The sequence below is a fragment of the Oncorhynchus mykiss genome, chromosome 6 (genome assembly GCF_057628025.1).
Source record: "Oncorhynchus mykiss isolate SJ-2025 chromosome 6, ASM5762802v1, whole genome shotgun sequence".
Classification (NCBI taxonomy): domain Eukaryota; kingdom Metazoa; phylum Chordata; class Actinopteri; order Salmoniformes; family Salmonidae; genus Oncorhynchus; species Oncorhynchus mykiss.
Window position 1 is genome coordinate 22674891 of NC_143027.1, and position 16518 is coordinate 22691408.

At 43.0% G+C, this 16518-nt stretch overlaps 2 protein-coding genes across 2 annotated transcripts in view; one reads left to right on the top strand and one right to left on the bottom strand.

Annotated features, from left to right (window-relative positions):
• Nucleotides 1-203: 203 nt before the first annotated feature.
• Nucleotides 204-11414, bottom strand: ptges2 (prostaglandin E synthase 2). Its single transcript, XM_021605681.3, has 7 exons — nucleotides 11108-11414; nucleotides 10690-10878; nucleotides 10503-10558; nucleotides 10272-10424; nucleotides 2094-2294; nucleotides 1823-1940; nucleotides 204-1658 (listed from the first exon to the last, which is right to left on the bottom strand). The coding sequence occupies exons 1-7, from the start codon at nucleotides 11390-11392 to the stop codon at nucleotides 1503-1505; spliced, it is 1158 nt and encodes a 385-aa protein (XP_021461356.3). The 5' UTR covers nucleotides 11393-11414; the 3' UTR covers nucleotides 204-1502.
• A 34-nt stretch (nucleotides 11415-11448) lies between these two features.
• Nucleotides 11449-16518, top strand: part of LOC110525507 (ral guanine nucleotide dissociation stimulator) — a 29219-nt gene continuing 24149 nt past the window's right edge. Inside the window, exon 1 of the mRNA XM_021605679.3 lies at nucleotides 11449-12134. Within this exon, the coding sequence (XP_021461354.2) occupies nucleotides 12114-12134 (21 nt within the window). The 5' untranslated portion in view covers nucleotides 11449-12113. The remainder of the gene's footprint in view (nucleotides 12135-16518) is intronic.

A 16518-nucleotide genomic window follows, 5' to 3' on the forward strand; every position in this document is an offset into this window, starting at 1 on the left:
GGAAGGTAATCCACAAACATTTGTTCATAGACATGTAATTTGCTCATGTTTTTATAGTGTATATACATAACTATTTCTCAGTTGGTGCAGAACCAAATAATTCTATAGAGAATACTTGTGTAACTTGTAAAGTATGAAATGTTATAGCCATATCTTCCAAAATAGAACAATGTAGTGTTCCTGAATGAGAACATGATACATGATCAGTTTACTTATTTTTATTGAACATTTTTACATGTATGAACATCATTGGGGTGTTTTTAAATTGGTTAGGAGTTTCGGTACCACTTTGTCCAATGGATGCTGCCAAATTATAATAATCATTTCACTTCTTGCACCCTGCATAGTTGATAAGAATGATAATGTAATTAATCTGGCTATGACTGGAACCCTCAAGAACAACAATGAGGAAGAATTTGCATCAGTCAAGAAGTTAACAGATGAAAGAGAATCTTGAAACAGGATTACTGTGCATTTTTTTTAGGGGAATTCAAACCCTGAGGAAAATAATATACTGATTATCTGATGTAGCTAATTAAACTAAGTAATGTTAGCTCGTGCAATCATTTTAACCTTCAAGTATATTGGAAAATAGAATGGGGGCGAAAAAATTTAATCCAAAATGCTAAGACTGTGTGTAGGAGGTATTTGACAATGTTTACATAGATGCAATGTAAATTTAAAGCTGCTAATTTTATTTTACTTATGTTATATACACTGAGTATACCAAACATTAGGAACATCTAATGTCGTCTCCCCTTAAGCCCTCAAAATGGCCTCAATTCGCCGGGGCATGGACTCTACAAGGTGTCGAAAGAGTTCCACAGGGATGCTGGCCCATGTCGACCTCAGTTGTGTCGTGAACCATTCTTGATATACACAGGAAACTGTTGAGCGTGAAAAACCCAACAGTGTTGCAGTTCTTGACACAAACCGGTGCGCCTGGCACCTTCTACCATTCAAAGGCACTTAAATATTTTGTCTTGTCCATTCACCCTCTGAATGGCACACATACACAATCCATGCCTGAATTGTCCCAAGGCTTAAAAAATCTTTAACCTGTCTCCTCCCCACTGAAGTAGATTTATTAAGTGACAATAAGGTTCATAGCTTCCACCTGGTCAGACTCATGGAAAGAGCAGGTGTTCTTAATGTTTAGTATACTCAGTGCTCATGTTACTGCAGCCTTGACACTGTGGGACACCAGGTAGACAGAATGCCACAGTAATCAAGGATCTACAACTAAACGGCTTGCTGCTGCAAGTTTATTCAAGCAAATTAACACAGATCATTTGGGTGCATTTTCACAGGAAATTAATCAAGAGGTTGGCCTTTTGCCTAATCCATATTAGCTAGAGAAGTCCATTTCTGTGAATTGCATCAGGAGGACAAGAGCCTTAGGACAAATGTATAGCATTTTTTTCACCCATCTCTCCTTAATGCAATCACTCTTCACATCTCCTGATTAAGTGAGGGCTGGAAGTGCTATTGAATCAGATCTCCTAGTGCTGGTCAATATTTAGAGCAGGTTCAGTTTGGCCCTTGTGGCTTTTTGTAGCTGTCTCCATTCGTCTGTACCAGCTCTTCACCTTGGTGTTCTCCATCATGTCATCCCAGGCCTCAAGACCCTCCATCACTCTCAGGATCCCATACACTGCCTGCAGAGAGAAGAGTCGTGGACATAATTAGCAAACACTTCCTGTTTACTACTTGTTTATAGTAAACAAAAAGCCAAACAAAAGTCTCATCAGCAAAACTGCATAAGACAATACAAGTTATAGAAGTCTAAGATAATACTTCACATGACATGTGGTGCTCTTACCAGGTCAGCCAGATTGGGCTGGTCTCCACCCATGAACTTCCTCTTCTTGCCAATAGCCACCACCCACTCATTGACTGCCTTGTACAGATCCTGTCTCACGTCATCCTGCAGGTTGTGTCTGCAGGATAGAGGGGTTTAATATAAAACAGAGCTCATCACCAAACATTGGCTGGTTATTCAGAAAAATCCACTTATTCAAGAACTATTTACAAAAACTGTATACATGTACAAAACCTTAGAACAGATCATCTTTTTTTATTGGGGCACCCACCTACTTTTCAGTCTTTTTGAGATGACAAACATGGCAGCTGCTCCAACATACTTTGCAAAGAATCCCTCATAAGTGCCAAACTTGCCCTCACGGACGATATAGTCAAAGGAGGCCAGGGCTTCTCCAGTGGTCCGGTAAACATTGGGCGAGATCAGGTGCACCAGCCAATCATCTGCCCACTTACGCCATTTGATCTCCTCCCTAAAGCAGTTTGAAGGGAAAGAGAATAAGCAAAAGGGACATTTAAGCCTAACTGATGCTTGACATGTATTATATTAGCATCCCCAATTACTACTCTTCCTGGGATCCAAACAGGAAACAAAACACAAGTAAAATACATAACACAATACAAAATACACTACATGACCATAAGTATGTGGACACCTGCTCGTAAAATATCTCATTACAAAATCATGGGCATTAATATGGAGTTGGTCCCCCTTTGCTGCTATAACAGCCTCCACTCTTCTGGGATTTCCACTAGATGATAGAACATTACAGCAGGGACTTGCTTCCATTCAGCCACAAGGGCATTAGCGAGGTTGGGTACTGATGTTGGGCGATTAGGCCAGGCTCGCAGTCGACGTTCGATAGGGTTGAGTGCTCTGTGCAGGCCAGTCAAGTTCTTCCACACAGTTCTTGCCAAATCATTTCTGTATGGACTTCTTTGTGCATGGGGGCATTATGCTGAAACAGGAAAAAGGGCCTTCCCCAAACTGTTGCCACAAAGTTGGAAGCACAAAATCCCCTAGAATGTCATTGTATAATGTAGCATTAAGATTTCCCTTCACTGGAACAAAAGGGGCCTAACCTGAACCATGAAAAAACAACCCCAGACCATTATTCCTCATCCACCAAACTTTACAGTTGGCACCATGCATTGGGGCAGGTAGCATTCTCCTGGCATCCGCCAAACCCAGATTTGTCTGTTGGACATGCCAGATGGTGAAGAGTGATTCATCACTCCAGAGAACGCGTTTCCACTGCTCCCGAGTCCAATGGCGGCGAGCTTTACACTACTCCAGCCGACGCTTGGCATTGCATATGGTAATCTTAGGCTTGTGTGCGGCTGCTCGGCCATGGAAACCCATTTCATGAAGCTCCCGACGAACAGTTCTTGTGTTGACGTTGCTTCCAAAAGCAGTTTGCAACTCGGTAGTGAGTGTTGCAACCGAGGAGAGACAGTTTTTGTGTCAAGCGCGTCAGCACTTGACGGTCCCATTGTCTGAGTTTGTGTGGCCTACCACTTCGCAGCTGAACCGGTGTTGCTCCTAGATGTTTCCACTTCACAATAACAGCACTTACAATTGACCAAGGAAGCTCTATCTGGTTGGAAATTTGACAAACTGACTTGTTGGAGAGGTGGCATCCGATGACGGTGCCATATTGTTAGTCACTGAGCTCTTCAGTAAGGCCATTCTACTGACAATGTTTGTCTATGGTGATTGCATAGCTGTGTGCTCGATTTTATACATCTGTCAGCAACAGGTGTGGCTAAAATAGCCCAATCTACTAATTTGAAGGGATGTCCACATACTTTTGTATATACAAATGTCTGTCTTGACAGTCCCCTTCGCAACATAAGATCTTTTATCTGTTTTTTTTAAATCTGTTTTTATTGCTAGCTTGAGTTACCTGGGGTGGCAGAGACTCCCATGTAGTCATGGCTCTACGTAATACTGTGTTTCACTGCCTCTGTTCTGGACCTGGGAACTGTGAAGAGACCTCTGGCTGCATGTCTTGTGTGGCACCGTTGAGTGTCTGAACTACGTGCAGACAGTTCAGTACATTTAACCCATCAACACCTCGCACAAAGACCAATTGTGATACAGTCAAATCTCTCAACTTTGAGCCCGGAGAGATTGACATGAATACATACCACTGACATTCTCCCTCTGTGTACATCTACAGTAAGTGCAATACACGCTGCTCTGTTCTGGACCCACTGCAATGTCCTTCTTTGCCGCACCACTGGGCAGTAGTCCAGCTGTGATAAAACTAGGGCCTGTGGGACCTGTCTGGTTGATTTAGATGTCAAGAAAGCAGAGCAATACCTTATCATGGACAGATTTCTTCCCATTTTAGCAACCATTGAGTCTACAGTATATGTTTTGACCATGCCAGCTTGCCATCTAGTGTTAGACCCAGAAGGTTAGTCTCTTCAACTTGCTGAATCAACACATTATTCAGTAATCGATCTAGAGGAGGTTTAGGCTTGAGTGATTTGTCCCAAAAACGGTGCTTTTAGTTTTTTAAATATTTAGTACCAGTCAATTGCTAGTTACCAATTTTAAAACTGACTGGAGCTCTATGTTAAGGGTGTCATTTATTTGATTGTCGTAGCTGACTTGTACACGGTTGAGTCATCAGCATACATAGACACAGGCTTTATTCAAAGGTCAGTGGAAGGTCATTAGGAAAAATTTGTTACACCCCTCATCCGAATTCCATTAGACATCCATTAATACACTGAATAAAAATAAACACAATATGCAACCATTTCTAAGAGTTTATTGAGCTGCAGTTTACATCTCATTCAAATAGAGTTGATCAGGCTGCTGAATGTTGTCCCACTCCTTTCAATGGCTGTGTGAAGTTGCTGGATATTGGCGGGAACTGGAACACGATGTGGTACACATTGATCCAGAGCATCCCAAACATGCTCAATGAGTGATATGCAGGCCATGGAAGAAATGGGACATCTTCAGCCACCAGGAATTGTGTACAGATTCTTGCGACATGGGACAGTGCATTATCATGCTGAAACATGAGGTGTTGGAGGAGGATGAATGGCACGACAATGGTAACTCTGTGCATTCAGATTGCCATTGATAAAATGCAATTGTGTTCATTGTCCGTAGCTTATGCCTGCCCTTACCATAACCCCACCATGGGGCGCTCTGTTCATAATGTTGACATCTGAAAACAGTCAGCCACACAACACCCCACACGCTGTCTGCCATCTGCCCGGTACAGTTGAAACCGGGATTCATCCGTGAAGAGCATTTGCCCACTGAAGTCAGTTACGATGCCGAACTGCAATCAGGTCAAAAGCCTGGTGAGGACAACGAGCATGCAGAGGAGCTTCCCAGAGACTGTTTATGACAGTTTGTGCAGAAATTCTTCAGTTGTGCAAACCCGCCGTTTAATTAGCTGTCCGGGTGGCTGGTCTCAGACGATCCCGCAGGTAAAGAAGTCAGATGTGGAGGTCCTGGGCTGGTGTGGGTACAGGTGATCTGCGGCGGTGAGGCCGGTTAGACGTACTCCCAAATTCTCTAAAAAGACGTTGGAGGCGGCTTATGGTAGAGAAATTAACATTAAATTCTCTGGCAACATCTGTGGAGGATATTCCTGCAGTCAGCATGCCAATTGAGTGCTCCCTCAACTTGAAACATACAGTGCCTTGCGAAAGTATTCGGCCCCCTTGAACTTTGCGACCTTTTGCCACATTTCAGGCTTCAAACAAAGATATAAAACTGTATTTTTTTGTGAAGAATCAACAACAAGTGGGACACAATCATGAAGTGGAACGACATTTATTGGATATTTCAAACTTTTTTAACAAATCAAAAACTGAAAAATTGGGCGTGCAAAATTATTCAGCCCCTTTACTTTCAGTGCAGCAAACTCTCTCCAGAAGTTCAGTGAGGATCTCTGAATGATCCAATGTTGACCTAAATGACTAACGATGATAAATACAATCCACCTGTGTGTAATCAAGTCTCCGTATAAATGCACCTGCACTGTGATAGTCTCAGAGGTCCGTTAAAAGCGCAGAGAGCATCATGAAGAACAAGGAACACACCAGGCAGGTCCGAGATACTGTTGTGAAGAAGTTTAAAGCCGGATTTGGATACAAAAATATTTCCCAAGCTTTAAACATCCCAAGGAGCACTGTGCAAGCGATAATATTGAAATGGAAGGAGTATCAGGTATCAGACCACTGCAAATCTACCAAGACCTGGCCGTCCCTCTAAACTTTCAGCTCATACAAGGAGAAGACTGATCAGAGATGCAAGCCAAGAGGCCCATGATCACTCTGGATGAACTGCAGAGATCTACAGCTGAGGTGGGAGACTCTGTCCATAGGACAACAATCAGTCGTATATTGCACAAATCTGGCCTTTATGGAAGAGTGGCAAGAAGAAAGCCATTTCTTAAAGATATCCATAAAAAGTGTCGTTTAAAGTTTGCCACAAGCCAACCGGGTAGACACACCAAACATGTGGAAGAAGGTGCTCTGGTCAGATGAAACCAAAATTGAACTTTTTGGCAACAATGCAAAACGTTATGTTTGGCGTAAAAGCAACACAGCTGAACACACCATCCCCACTGTCGAACATGGTGGTGGCAGCATCATGGTTTGGGCCTGCTTTTGATCCAAATGATCCAAAACATAAAGCAAAATCTACAATGGAATGGTTCAAAAATAAACATATCCAGGTGTTAGAATGGCCAAGTCAAAGTCCAGACCTGAATCCAATCGAGAATCTGTGGAAAGAACTGAAAACTGCTGTTCACAAATGCTCTCCATCCAACCTCACTGAGCTCGAGCTGTTTTGCAAGGAGGAATGGGAAAAAATGTCAGTCTCTCGATGTGCAAAACTGAGAGACATACCCCAAGCGACTTACAGCTGTAATCGCAGCAAAAGGTGGCGCTACAAAGTATTAACTTAAGGGGGTTGAATAATTTTGCACGCCCAATTTTTCAGTTTTTGATTTGTTAAAAAAGTTTGAAATATCGAATAAATGTCGTTCCACTTCATGATTGTGTCCCACTTGTTGTTGATTCTTCACAAAAAAATACAGTTTTATATCTTTATGTTTGAAGCCTGAAATGTGGCAAAAGGTCGCAAAGTTCAAGGGGGCCGGATACTTTCGCAAGGCACTGTATGTAGCGTTGTGTGACAAAACTGCACATTTTAGTGACGTTTTATTGTCCCCCCCGAAGCACCTGTGTAATGATCATGCTGTTTAATCAGCTTCTTGATATGCCACACCTGTGGTGTGGCAGGTGGATGGATTATCTTGGCAAAGGAGAAATGCTCACTAACAGGGATGTAAACAAATGTGCACACCATTTCTGAGAAATAAGCTTTTTGTGCGTATGGAACATTTCAGGCAGCTTATTTCAGCTCATGAAACATGGGACCAACACTTTATATCTTGCGTTTATATTTTTGTTCAGTGTAAATAGGTAACTCAGTCAATGATTAGGCAGAGAATGTAAATCCATAACACCTCAGTATTCTGCAATAGGTTATGATCAATGATATCAAAAGCTGCACTGAAATTTAACAAAACAGCTCCCACAATCTTTTTATTAATTTCTTTCAGCGAATCATCAGTCATTTGTCATTTGTCAGGGCATGTTATTAGGTGCCCTTCCCTATAAGCATGCTGAAAGTCTTAAATTGTTTTTCTGTAAAATAACATTGTATTCGGTTAAACATGGTATTTCCAAAAGTTTGCTAAGCACTGGTAACAGGCTGATTGGTCAGCTGTTTGAACCATTAAAGGGTGCTTTGCCATTCTTGGGCAGCGGAATGACCTTTGCCTCCCTCCAGGCCCGAGGGCACACACCGTCATCTAGACTTAAAACGGAAGATGTAGCAAACAGGAGTCCCAATGTACTCTGCTACCAACTTCAGCAATTTACCATCCAGGTTGTCGGTACCAGGATGCTTTCCTTATTTATGGATAGCAACAACTTTGTTCACCTCTCCTACAGCAACAACTTTGTTCACCTCTCCTACACCAACAACTTTGTTCACCTCTCCTACAGCAACAACTTTGTTCACCTCTCCTACAGCAACAACTTTATTCACCTCTGCTACTTTGTTCACCTCTGCTACTTTGTTCACCTCTCCTACAGCAATAACTTTGTTCACCTCTCCTACAGCAACAACTTTGTTCACCTCTCCTACAGCAACAACTTTGTTCACCTCTCCTACAGCAACAACTTTGTTCACCTCTCCTACAGCAACAACTTTATTCACCTCTGCTACTTTGTTCACCTCTCCTACAGCAACAACTTTGTTCACCTCTCCTACAGCAACAACTTTGTTCACCTCTCCTACAGCAACAACTTTGTTCACCTCTCCTACAGCAACAACTTTGTTCACCTCTCCTACAGCAACAACTTTGTTCACCTCTCCTACAGCAACAACTTTGTTCACCTCTCCTACAGCAACAACTTTGTTCACCTCTCCTACAGCAACAACTTTGTTCACCTCTCCTACAGCAACAACTTTGTTCACCTCTCCTACAGCAACAACTTTGTTCACCTCTCCTACAGCAACAACTTTGTTCACCTCTCCTACACCAACAACTTTGTTCACCTCTCCTACACCAACAACTTTGTTCACCTCTCCTACAGCAACAACTTTGTTCACCTCTCCTACAGCAACAACTTTGTTCACCTCTCCTACACCAACAACTTTGTTCACCTCTCCTACACCAACAACTTTGTTCACCTCTCCTACAGCAACAACTTTGTTCACCTCTCCTACAGCAACAACTTTGTTCACCTCTCCTACAGCAACTACTTTGTTCACCTCTGCTACTTTGTTCACCTCTGCTACTTTGTTCACCTCTGCTACTTTGTTCACCTCTGCTACTTTGTTCACCTCTGCTACTTTGTTCACCTCTGCTACTTTGTTCACCTCTGCTACTTTGTTCACCTCTGCTACTTTGTTCACCTCTGCTACTTTGTTCACCTCTGCTACTTTGTTCACCTCTGCTACTTTGTTCACCTCTGCTACTTTGTTCACCTCTGCTACTTTGTTCACCTCTGCTACTTTGTTCACCTCTGCTACTTTGTTCACCTCTGCTACTTTGTTCACCTCTGCTACTTTGTTCACCTCTGCTACTTTGTTCACCTCTGCTACTTTGTTCACCTCTGCTACTTTGTTCACCTCTGCTACTTTGTTCACCTCTGCTACTTTGTTCACCTCTGCTACTTTGTTCACCTCTGCTACTTTGTTCACCTCTGCTACTTTGTTCACCTCTGCTACTTTGTTCACCTCTGCTACTTTGTTCACCTCTGCTACTTTGTTCACCTCTGCTACTTTGTTCACCTCTGCTACTTTGTTCACCTCTGCTACTTTGTTCACCTCTGCTACTTTGTTCACCTCTGCTACTTTGTTCACCTCTGCTACTTTGTTCACCTCTGCTACTTTGTTCACCTCTGCTACTTTGTTCACCTCTGCTACTTTGTTCACCTCTGCTACTTTGTTCACCTCTGCTACTTTGTTCACCTCTGCTACTTTGTTCACCTCTGCTACTTTGTTCACCTCTGCTACTTTGTTCACCTCTGCTACTTTGTTCACCTCTGCTACTTTGTTCACCTCTGCTACTTTGTTCACCTCTGCTACTTTGTTCACCTCTGCTACTTTGTTCACCTCTGCTACTTTGTTCACCTCTGCTACTTTGTTCACCTCTGCTACTTTGTTCACCTCTGCTACTTTGTTCACCTCTGCTACTTTGTTCACCTCTGCTACTTTGTTCACCTCTGCTACTTTGTTCACCTCTGCTACTTTGTTCACCTCTGCTACAGCAACAACTTTGCAGAACTCAAAACGACACTGCTTGTCTCATTATTTGGTCCGTTATGCATGAATATGAAGACTGAGCGTTTGTTGTTTGCGTGTGATGCCTACATTTTCTAATCTGGTCAACAACAAAAAAGTTTAAGTGAATATATCAAAGGGTTTTGTTATGAACAAGCCATCTGCCTCAATGAAGGATGGAGCCAAGTTTGCTTTTTTTTTTACCCAAGAATTTAATTTAAGGTACTCCAGAGCTTTTACCTATCATCTTTGTTCCATGGTATATTTTCTCTTTTTTGTTTAGTTTAGTGATCTCAATTTACTGTACGTTTGCCAATCTGCGGAGTTGGAAGACTTATTTTCTATGCCTTATTCCTCTCAGCCATATAGTTTTTTAATGAATCTATCCATGGGGATTTGGTAGTGCTAACAGTCAGTTTCTTGATGGGTGCAGGCCTATCTGTAACTGGAAGAAGCAATATCATAATCTAAAAAGAGTAGTGATGTATGTACACCTTTAGAGAGATTTGGACAGACATACATGTATTTTCATGAATGACCCATGCACGGAATGGTTTTTGGTCATTATATGGTCAGCAGTAATTTGGCACCCAATGTGTTCACCTACTTTCTGGAATCTTTCTCGGGGTACATTGTCTGACCTTCAGCTTCATTCACCATCACCCAGTACTTGTTGTTGAACTCGATCACCTCTTTCCCCTTCTCATTGACAGCCTTCATCTCTGGGTAACAGCGCAGAATTTCTGAGATGGTTTTATCCCTGAGGGGGAGATAGAGAAATCAGACCACTTCATGTAAAGAAAACGCAAGAACACTTTTCGTAGAGGTAGTTACTTACTTGCTCATCAACCGTGTCTTCAAGGCACTGATTATTAATGAGGAGTCATTCAGTTGCTGATGAGTCAAGAGCACAGAAGGGGAGAGAGAGAGAGAGAACACCTGACAAGTTTTCCCATCATCCCATACACACCTGTACATTGTAACTATAATACCAAGTCATGCAGAGTGACTGTGTCCCCTCTTACCACATCATCATTCACCATCACAATTGGCACTTTTCTGTAAGTTGACCACTTGATTTCCTTCCTCATGACGGGGTTGACCTCCACAATCTCATATGGAAGCCCATGGTAGTCTAGGAAGGCTCGCACTTTACTGCAGAACGGGCAGGTCTTGTACTGATACAAGGTCAACTTCAGGCCACCAACAGAAGGCTGAGAAAGACAGGGACGTCAGTTAAAAGTACATTTAATTCATTAACGTTACATATACATTTACAACGCAAAATTTGGCACATTTGAGGATGTAACATTGCGCAAGCTACTTGACAAAAGTACACCACAGAGGTTGTTAGCTGACAAACATAAGATTACTGTGCTTCAAGTATATATGGCCAGTAACGAAAATATTTTTCACATTAATATTCTTGCCAAGTATTATTACCTTGACATCTTCAGCAAGGTGATGTTGGACGGAGAGCTTTATTGTTTGATACAAGCCAAGCCCCCCTCCAAACAGGAACGCACACCCCAGGACCCTGCCACCGCGCAGAGGTGTGCTGAAAAGCAGTTTGGAACGGAATCCTGCACCACCTGTTCTGTAGGCCCTGCTCGATCCATGTAGCGGGACCCTTGGAATCAGGGAGGCAATATTCCCAGCACGATATGGTGGAGACTCCAAAATGTGCCAGCCGACCTTACTGAGAGTTCTCGCACAGGCGGCTGCCATCTTAATTTTACATAAATTCCCACAATTCTGTGCGTTGGGACTTGTTCTAGTACATCGTATCAACGCTGAATTTTCGCTCTTGGTAATGCGTTTTGGTGGGATGTTCAAGAGCGAACACTTTCTATACGCTTGAGCTAACTCATACTGTAAATTCCATTTTTTTCTTGGCTGGTTACGAGCTGGATTTGAAAGATTTAGTCTCACAGCTGTAAATAATCTTTGCTTAAAAGTTTATTTTGAGCATCACTCGACATAACGCATCACTGCTTGATGCGATGTACACCAACGTAAAATGATAGGATCATGCATTATATGACTAGTGTTTATATTACTATTGGGGCTGGATTAAATTAACAATTCCAAAGAAAGAAATGGCATCATGAAATTGTTAAAATCAGACCAGTGCGCATTGCACGCCCCCCGTGGTTGCAGGGGGAGGTTTGAGAATGAAGATAGAGGATGACCTAGAAATTAAATGCTGAGCGATTGCAATGGATTGTGAAGTTTAGACTAATAGCTGAATAAACTATTACAGTATCGTACTACATATCAACTCAAGGTGGTGCTGAACTCACTGAGGACATTTCCACAAGGATACCAATCGCTGATTTGGTACACGAACTGTGGATAATCAAAATGCTGGATGTCGGTACAGAAGAAATGAGAATCTATTCTGAACGTGCACGAGAAGACGTTTGAAGAAGGTCATGAAATTGAGAGGATGATAATGCTGGAAAAACAGGTATACTACAGTCACCTGGGGTAACGTTCATTATGTGAGGTGCACTAGCTGTCACGGTGTTGTAGTGTTGCGTCGACACACATAATAAATAATACATCATATTATGATTTTGATCATGGTGGATTATTTTCATCTGAAACCTCACTGAATAAACCCCTAATCTGAATGCATGTGAATAGTAATTTGTCAGCATGCCCATGACCCCAAATATGTTTATGCATTTATTGCATGTGTGGATAATTCCCCCTATGGTCTACTATGCTGAAGGTGAAATATCATCATTTCATTGTCGGTGCATGAATAAATATCATTATCTCACATCCATCATTGCAACAGCATCTGTTAGTCAGTTTCCTTAGATATGGTCTGAATGTGATACACATAATCTCTCTCTCTCTCTCTGTGTATCTCTCTCACTCACACACACTCATGCTTTCTCTCTCTCTGTCTCTCTCTCTCTCTCTCTCTCTCTCTCACACACACACACACACACAGATAGACAGGCAAACCCATGCACGTGTGCATACACAAACATGCATCCACATACAACACTTTCTGGAGTCTCTTTGCATTTCCAATGTCTTCATCATGTGTGTTTATCTGTCTGTGTGTTTCCAACAAAGGCCCCTGTGTAGATTGCCTTCACATTTAATGACATACACACATGAACACTTTTCTGATTAAAAGATAAAGGGCATGACGCTGAATATTTAAATCTCTGTTTGTTGTTTTTATAATAGGCTGTGCATTGATAAGAATTAACAATAAACACAATGATATTCTTGGCAAGGAAGTGAAGTTCTCTAGGAAATATCCTTTTTGGATCAGGCCCTCTGGCCTTCAGCGCCTGAGGGAGGGTGACCTCCCATTGTTAAACTCAGCTCTTGGGCTATAAAGAAAGCAAAGAAAGCCTCCCCAAAAAACAACAAACTCTCCAACAGCTTTTGAAATGGACTTGTTTGCTCTCTCTGGATTTTGATATATTATACATATGTGAGAGGAAATATCTGGGGTTACCATGGCAACATCACCTGTTGACCATGAGTTTTCAGGCAGGGAGAGGTTTTGCAGGATGTTGCTCTCTGCGTCACTCCTGGAACACAGGTCTTCCTTTGTACATAAACCTATCATGAACTGCCTCACAAAGTTGTTTTTTATGTGCACGCGTCTGTGTGCTTGTGTGTGTCTGTCTGTGTCTGGTGGGGGGTGGGGGGGGGGGGTTGAATATTAAGAAACATGCCTAAAAAGGCATCAAATGATGGCTCTGTTCATTTTCGATCTCGGCCTTTCTCCTTCCCTGACTTCAAAACTGTAGACGACTGATCTTCTTCATGCATTTTCTCTTCATTGTTGTATGACTTTAAGCAGTTTTGTTGTGGCATATGAGCTCATTTCTGATTCTGAATAGAAAAAAGCAGACCTCTCTAATAGACTGGCCTCACTGCACACATATGGCTCCTTCTTCTTTATGGAATGTGACAGGAATCTGTGATTTTTTTTAAATCACATGCCTTAGGTTTCTGTGCACAATGCAGAAGAGGCTCCTTATAATCCTTCTATATCTTTTTCGCCCTGCCCTTTAATCATCAGAACGAGTTGTAATGTGAGTTAAATTATGATACAATGCCTTTGTGTGTAAACTTACTTTGCAAGCTGTCATTGTTCCAATAGTATAAAGGCTATGCCATTACTACTGTAGGAGCCATTTCAGCCTACTTACAGTGCATTCAGACCCCTTGACTTTTTCCACATTTTGTTACATTACAGTCTTATTCTAAAATTGATTAAATACATCTATTTTTTCATCAATCTACACACAATGCCCCATAACGACAAAGCAAAAACTGTGGATGCACACTGGAGACCTGATGCGTGAGACAGGTACAGGTGGCACCGGGCTGATGACACGCACCTCAGGGCGAGTGCGGGGGAAGAGGCACAGGGCGTACTGGACTGTGGATGCACACTGGAGACCTGATGCGTGAGACAGGTACAGGTGGCACCGGGCTGATGACACGCACCTCAGGGCGAGTGCGGGGAGGAGGCACAGGACATACTGGACTGTGGAGGCGCACTGGAGATCTGATGCGTGGGACCGGTAGAGGTGGCACCGGGCTGATGACACGCACCTCAGGGCGAGTGCGGAGAGGAGGCACCACCCTTCCTGACTGGAGGCTCACTCCAGCCCGGCAAGTGCGGTGAAGCTAGCACAGTACGCACTGGGCTATGAATGCGCACTGGAGACCTGATGCGTGGGACCGGTACAGGTGACACCGGGCTGATGACACGCACCTCAGCACGCCCGCTCTGCAGCGCTCTCAACTGCTTCATGTGCCCCCTCAAAAAAGAATTATTAGGGTTGCCTCTCGTGCTTGTTCCATTGAGCTATCTCCTATTATCGTCGCCGTTCCGCTTTCGCTGCCTCTATCTCCTCCTTAGGTCGGTGATACTCCCCGGCCTGCGTCCAAGGTCCTGCTCCATCCAGGATCTCCTCCCAGGTCCAATCCCCCTGGCCACGCTGCTTGGTCCATTTTTGGTGGGAACATCTGTCACGTTCGTCGTATGAAGGAGACCAAGGCTCAGCGTGGTATGCGTACCTTCTCTTTATTAAAAGTATGAACACTGAACAAACTAATAAAATAACAAACGAAACGTGAAGCTATACAATAGAGTGCTGACAGGCAACTACACATAGTTGTAAGGGTTTTCCTGTGGTGAAGTAGAGGCGGACCAAAACGCAGCGTGGTTATATTGATTCATGTTTAATAACAACAGATAAACATGAACACTACAAAACAATAAACGTGGAAAACCAAAAACAGCCCTATCTGGTGCAAAACACAGAGACAGGAACAGTCACCCACAAACACACAGTGAAACCCAGGCTACCTAAGTATGATTCTCAATCAGAGACAACTAATGACACCTGCCTCTGATTGAGAACCATACTAGGCCGAAACATAGACATACCCCAGAACATAGAAAAACAAACATAGACTGCCCACCCAACTCACGCCCTGACCATACTAAATAAATACAAAACAAAGGAAATAAAGGTCAGAACGTGACAATAGTCAAGATCCCAAACCAGAAAGTGGGAAAAACGCCTGCCTAAATATGATCCCCAATCAGAGACAACGATAAACAGCTGTCTCTGATTGGGAACCTTATCAGGCCAACATAGACATGCAAAACCCCTAGACATACAAAAACCCTTGACATACAATTGAGCCCAGGTGTATCCTGTTTCCATTGATCATCCTGGAGATGTTTCTACAACTTCATTGGAGTTCACCTGTGGTAAATTCTATTGATTAGACATTATTTGGCAAGGCACACACCTGTCTATATAAGGTCCCACAGTTGACAGACATTCTGCAGCATTGAAGGTCCCCAAGGACGCAGTGGCATCCATCATTCTTAAATGGAAGAGGTTTGGAACCACCAAGACTCTTCCTAGAGCTGGCTGCCCGGCCAAACTGAGCAATCGGGGGAGAAGGGCCTTGGTCAGGGAGGTGACCAAGAACCCGATGTTCACTCTGACAGTGCTCCAGATTTCCTCTGTGGAGATGGGAGAACCTTCCAGAAGGACAACCATCTCAGGATTCTCTGGTCCGATGAAACCAAGATTGAACTCTTTGGCCTGAATGCTAAGCATCACATCTGGAGGGAACCTGGCACCATCCCTCCGGTGAGGCATGGTGGTGGCAGCATCATGCAGTGAGGATGTTTTTCAGTGGCAGGGAGACTAGTCAGGGAAAAATTAACATGGCAAAATACAGAGAGATCCTTGATGAAAACCTGCTCCAGAGCGCTCAGGACCTCAGACTGGGGCGAAGGTTCACCTTCCAACAGGACAATGACCCTAAGCACCAAGCCAAAACAACGCAGGAGTGGCTTTAGGACAAGTCTGTGAATGTCCTTGAGTGGCCCAGCCAGAGACCGAACTTGAACCCGATCAAACATCTCTGGAGAGGCCTGAAAATAGCTTTGCAGTTACACTCCCCCATCCAACCTGACAGAGCTTGATAGGATCTTCAGAGAAGAATGGGAGAATATGAATACTTATGTAAATCTGATATTTCCGTTTAAATGTTTTATTTTATTTTTTAATTGTTTTGTCATTATGGGGTAATGTGTGTAGATTGATGAATGAGGGGGAAAAACAATTGAATCAATTTTAGAACAAGGCTGTAACATAACATTATTTGGAAAAGGTCAAGGGATCTGAATACTTTCCGAATGCACTTTATGTGGTTGTTGTGTGTTATGTTGTCCATAGTTTTTGTCTTTGTATATTCCACGTAATTTGTACACTAGATGACACTATATGTTGGGTCATTGGTCACATGTATATTGGCACACAGGTGACCAGGAAGTAGGG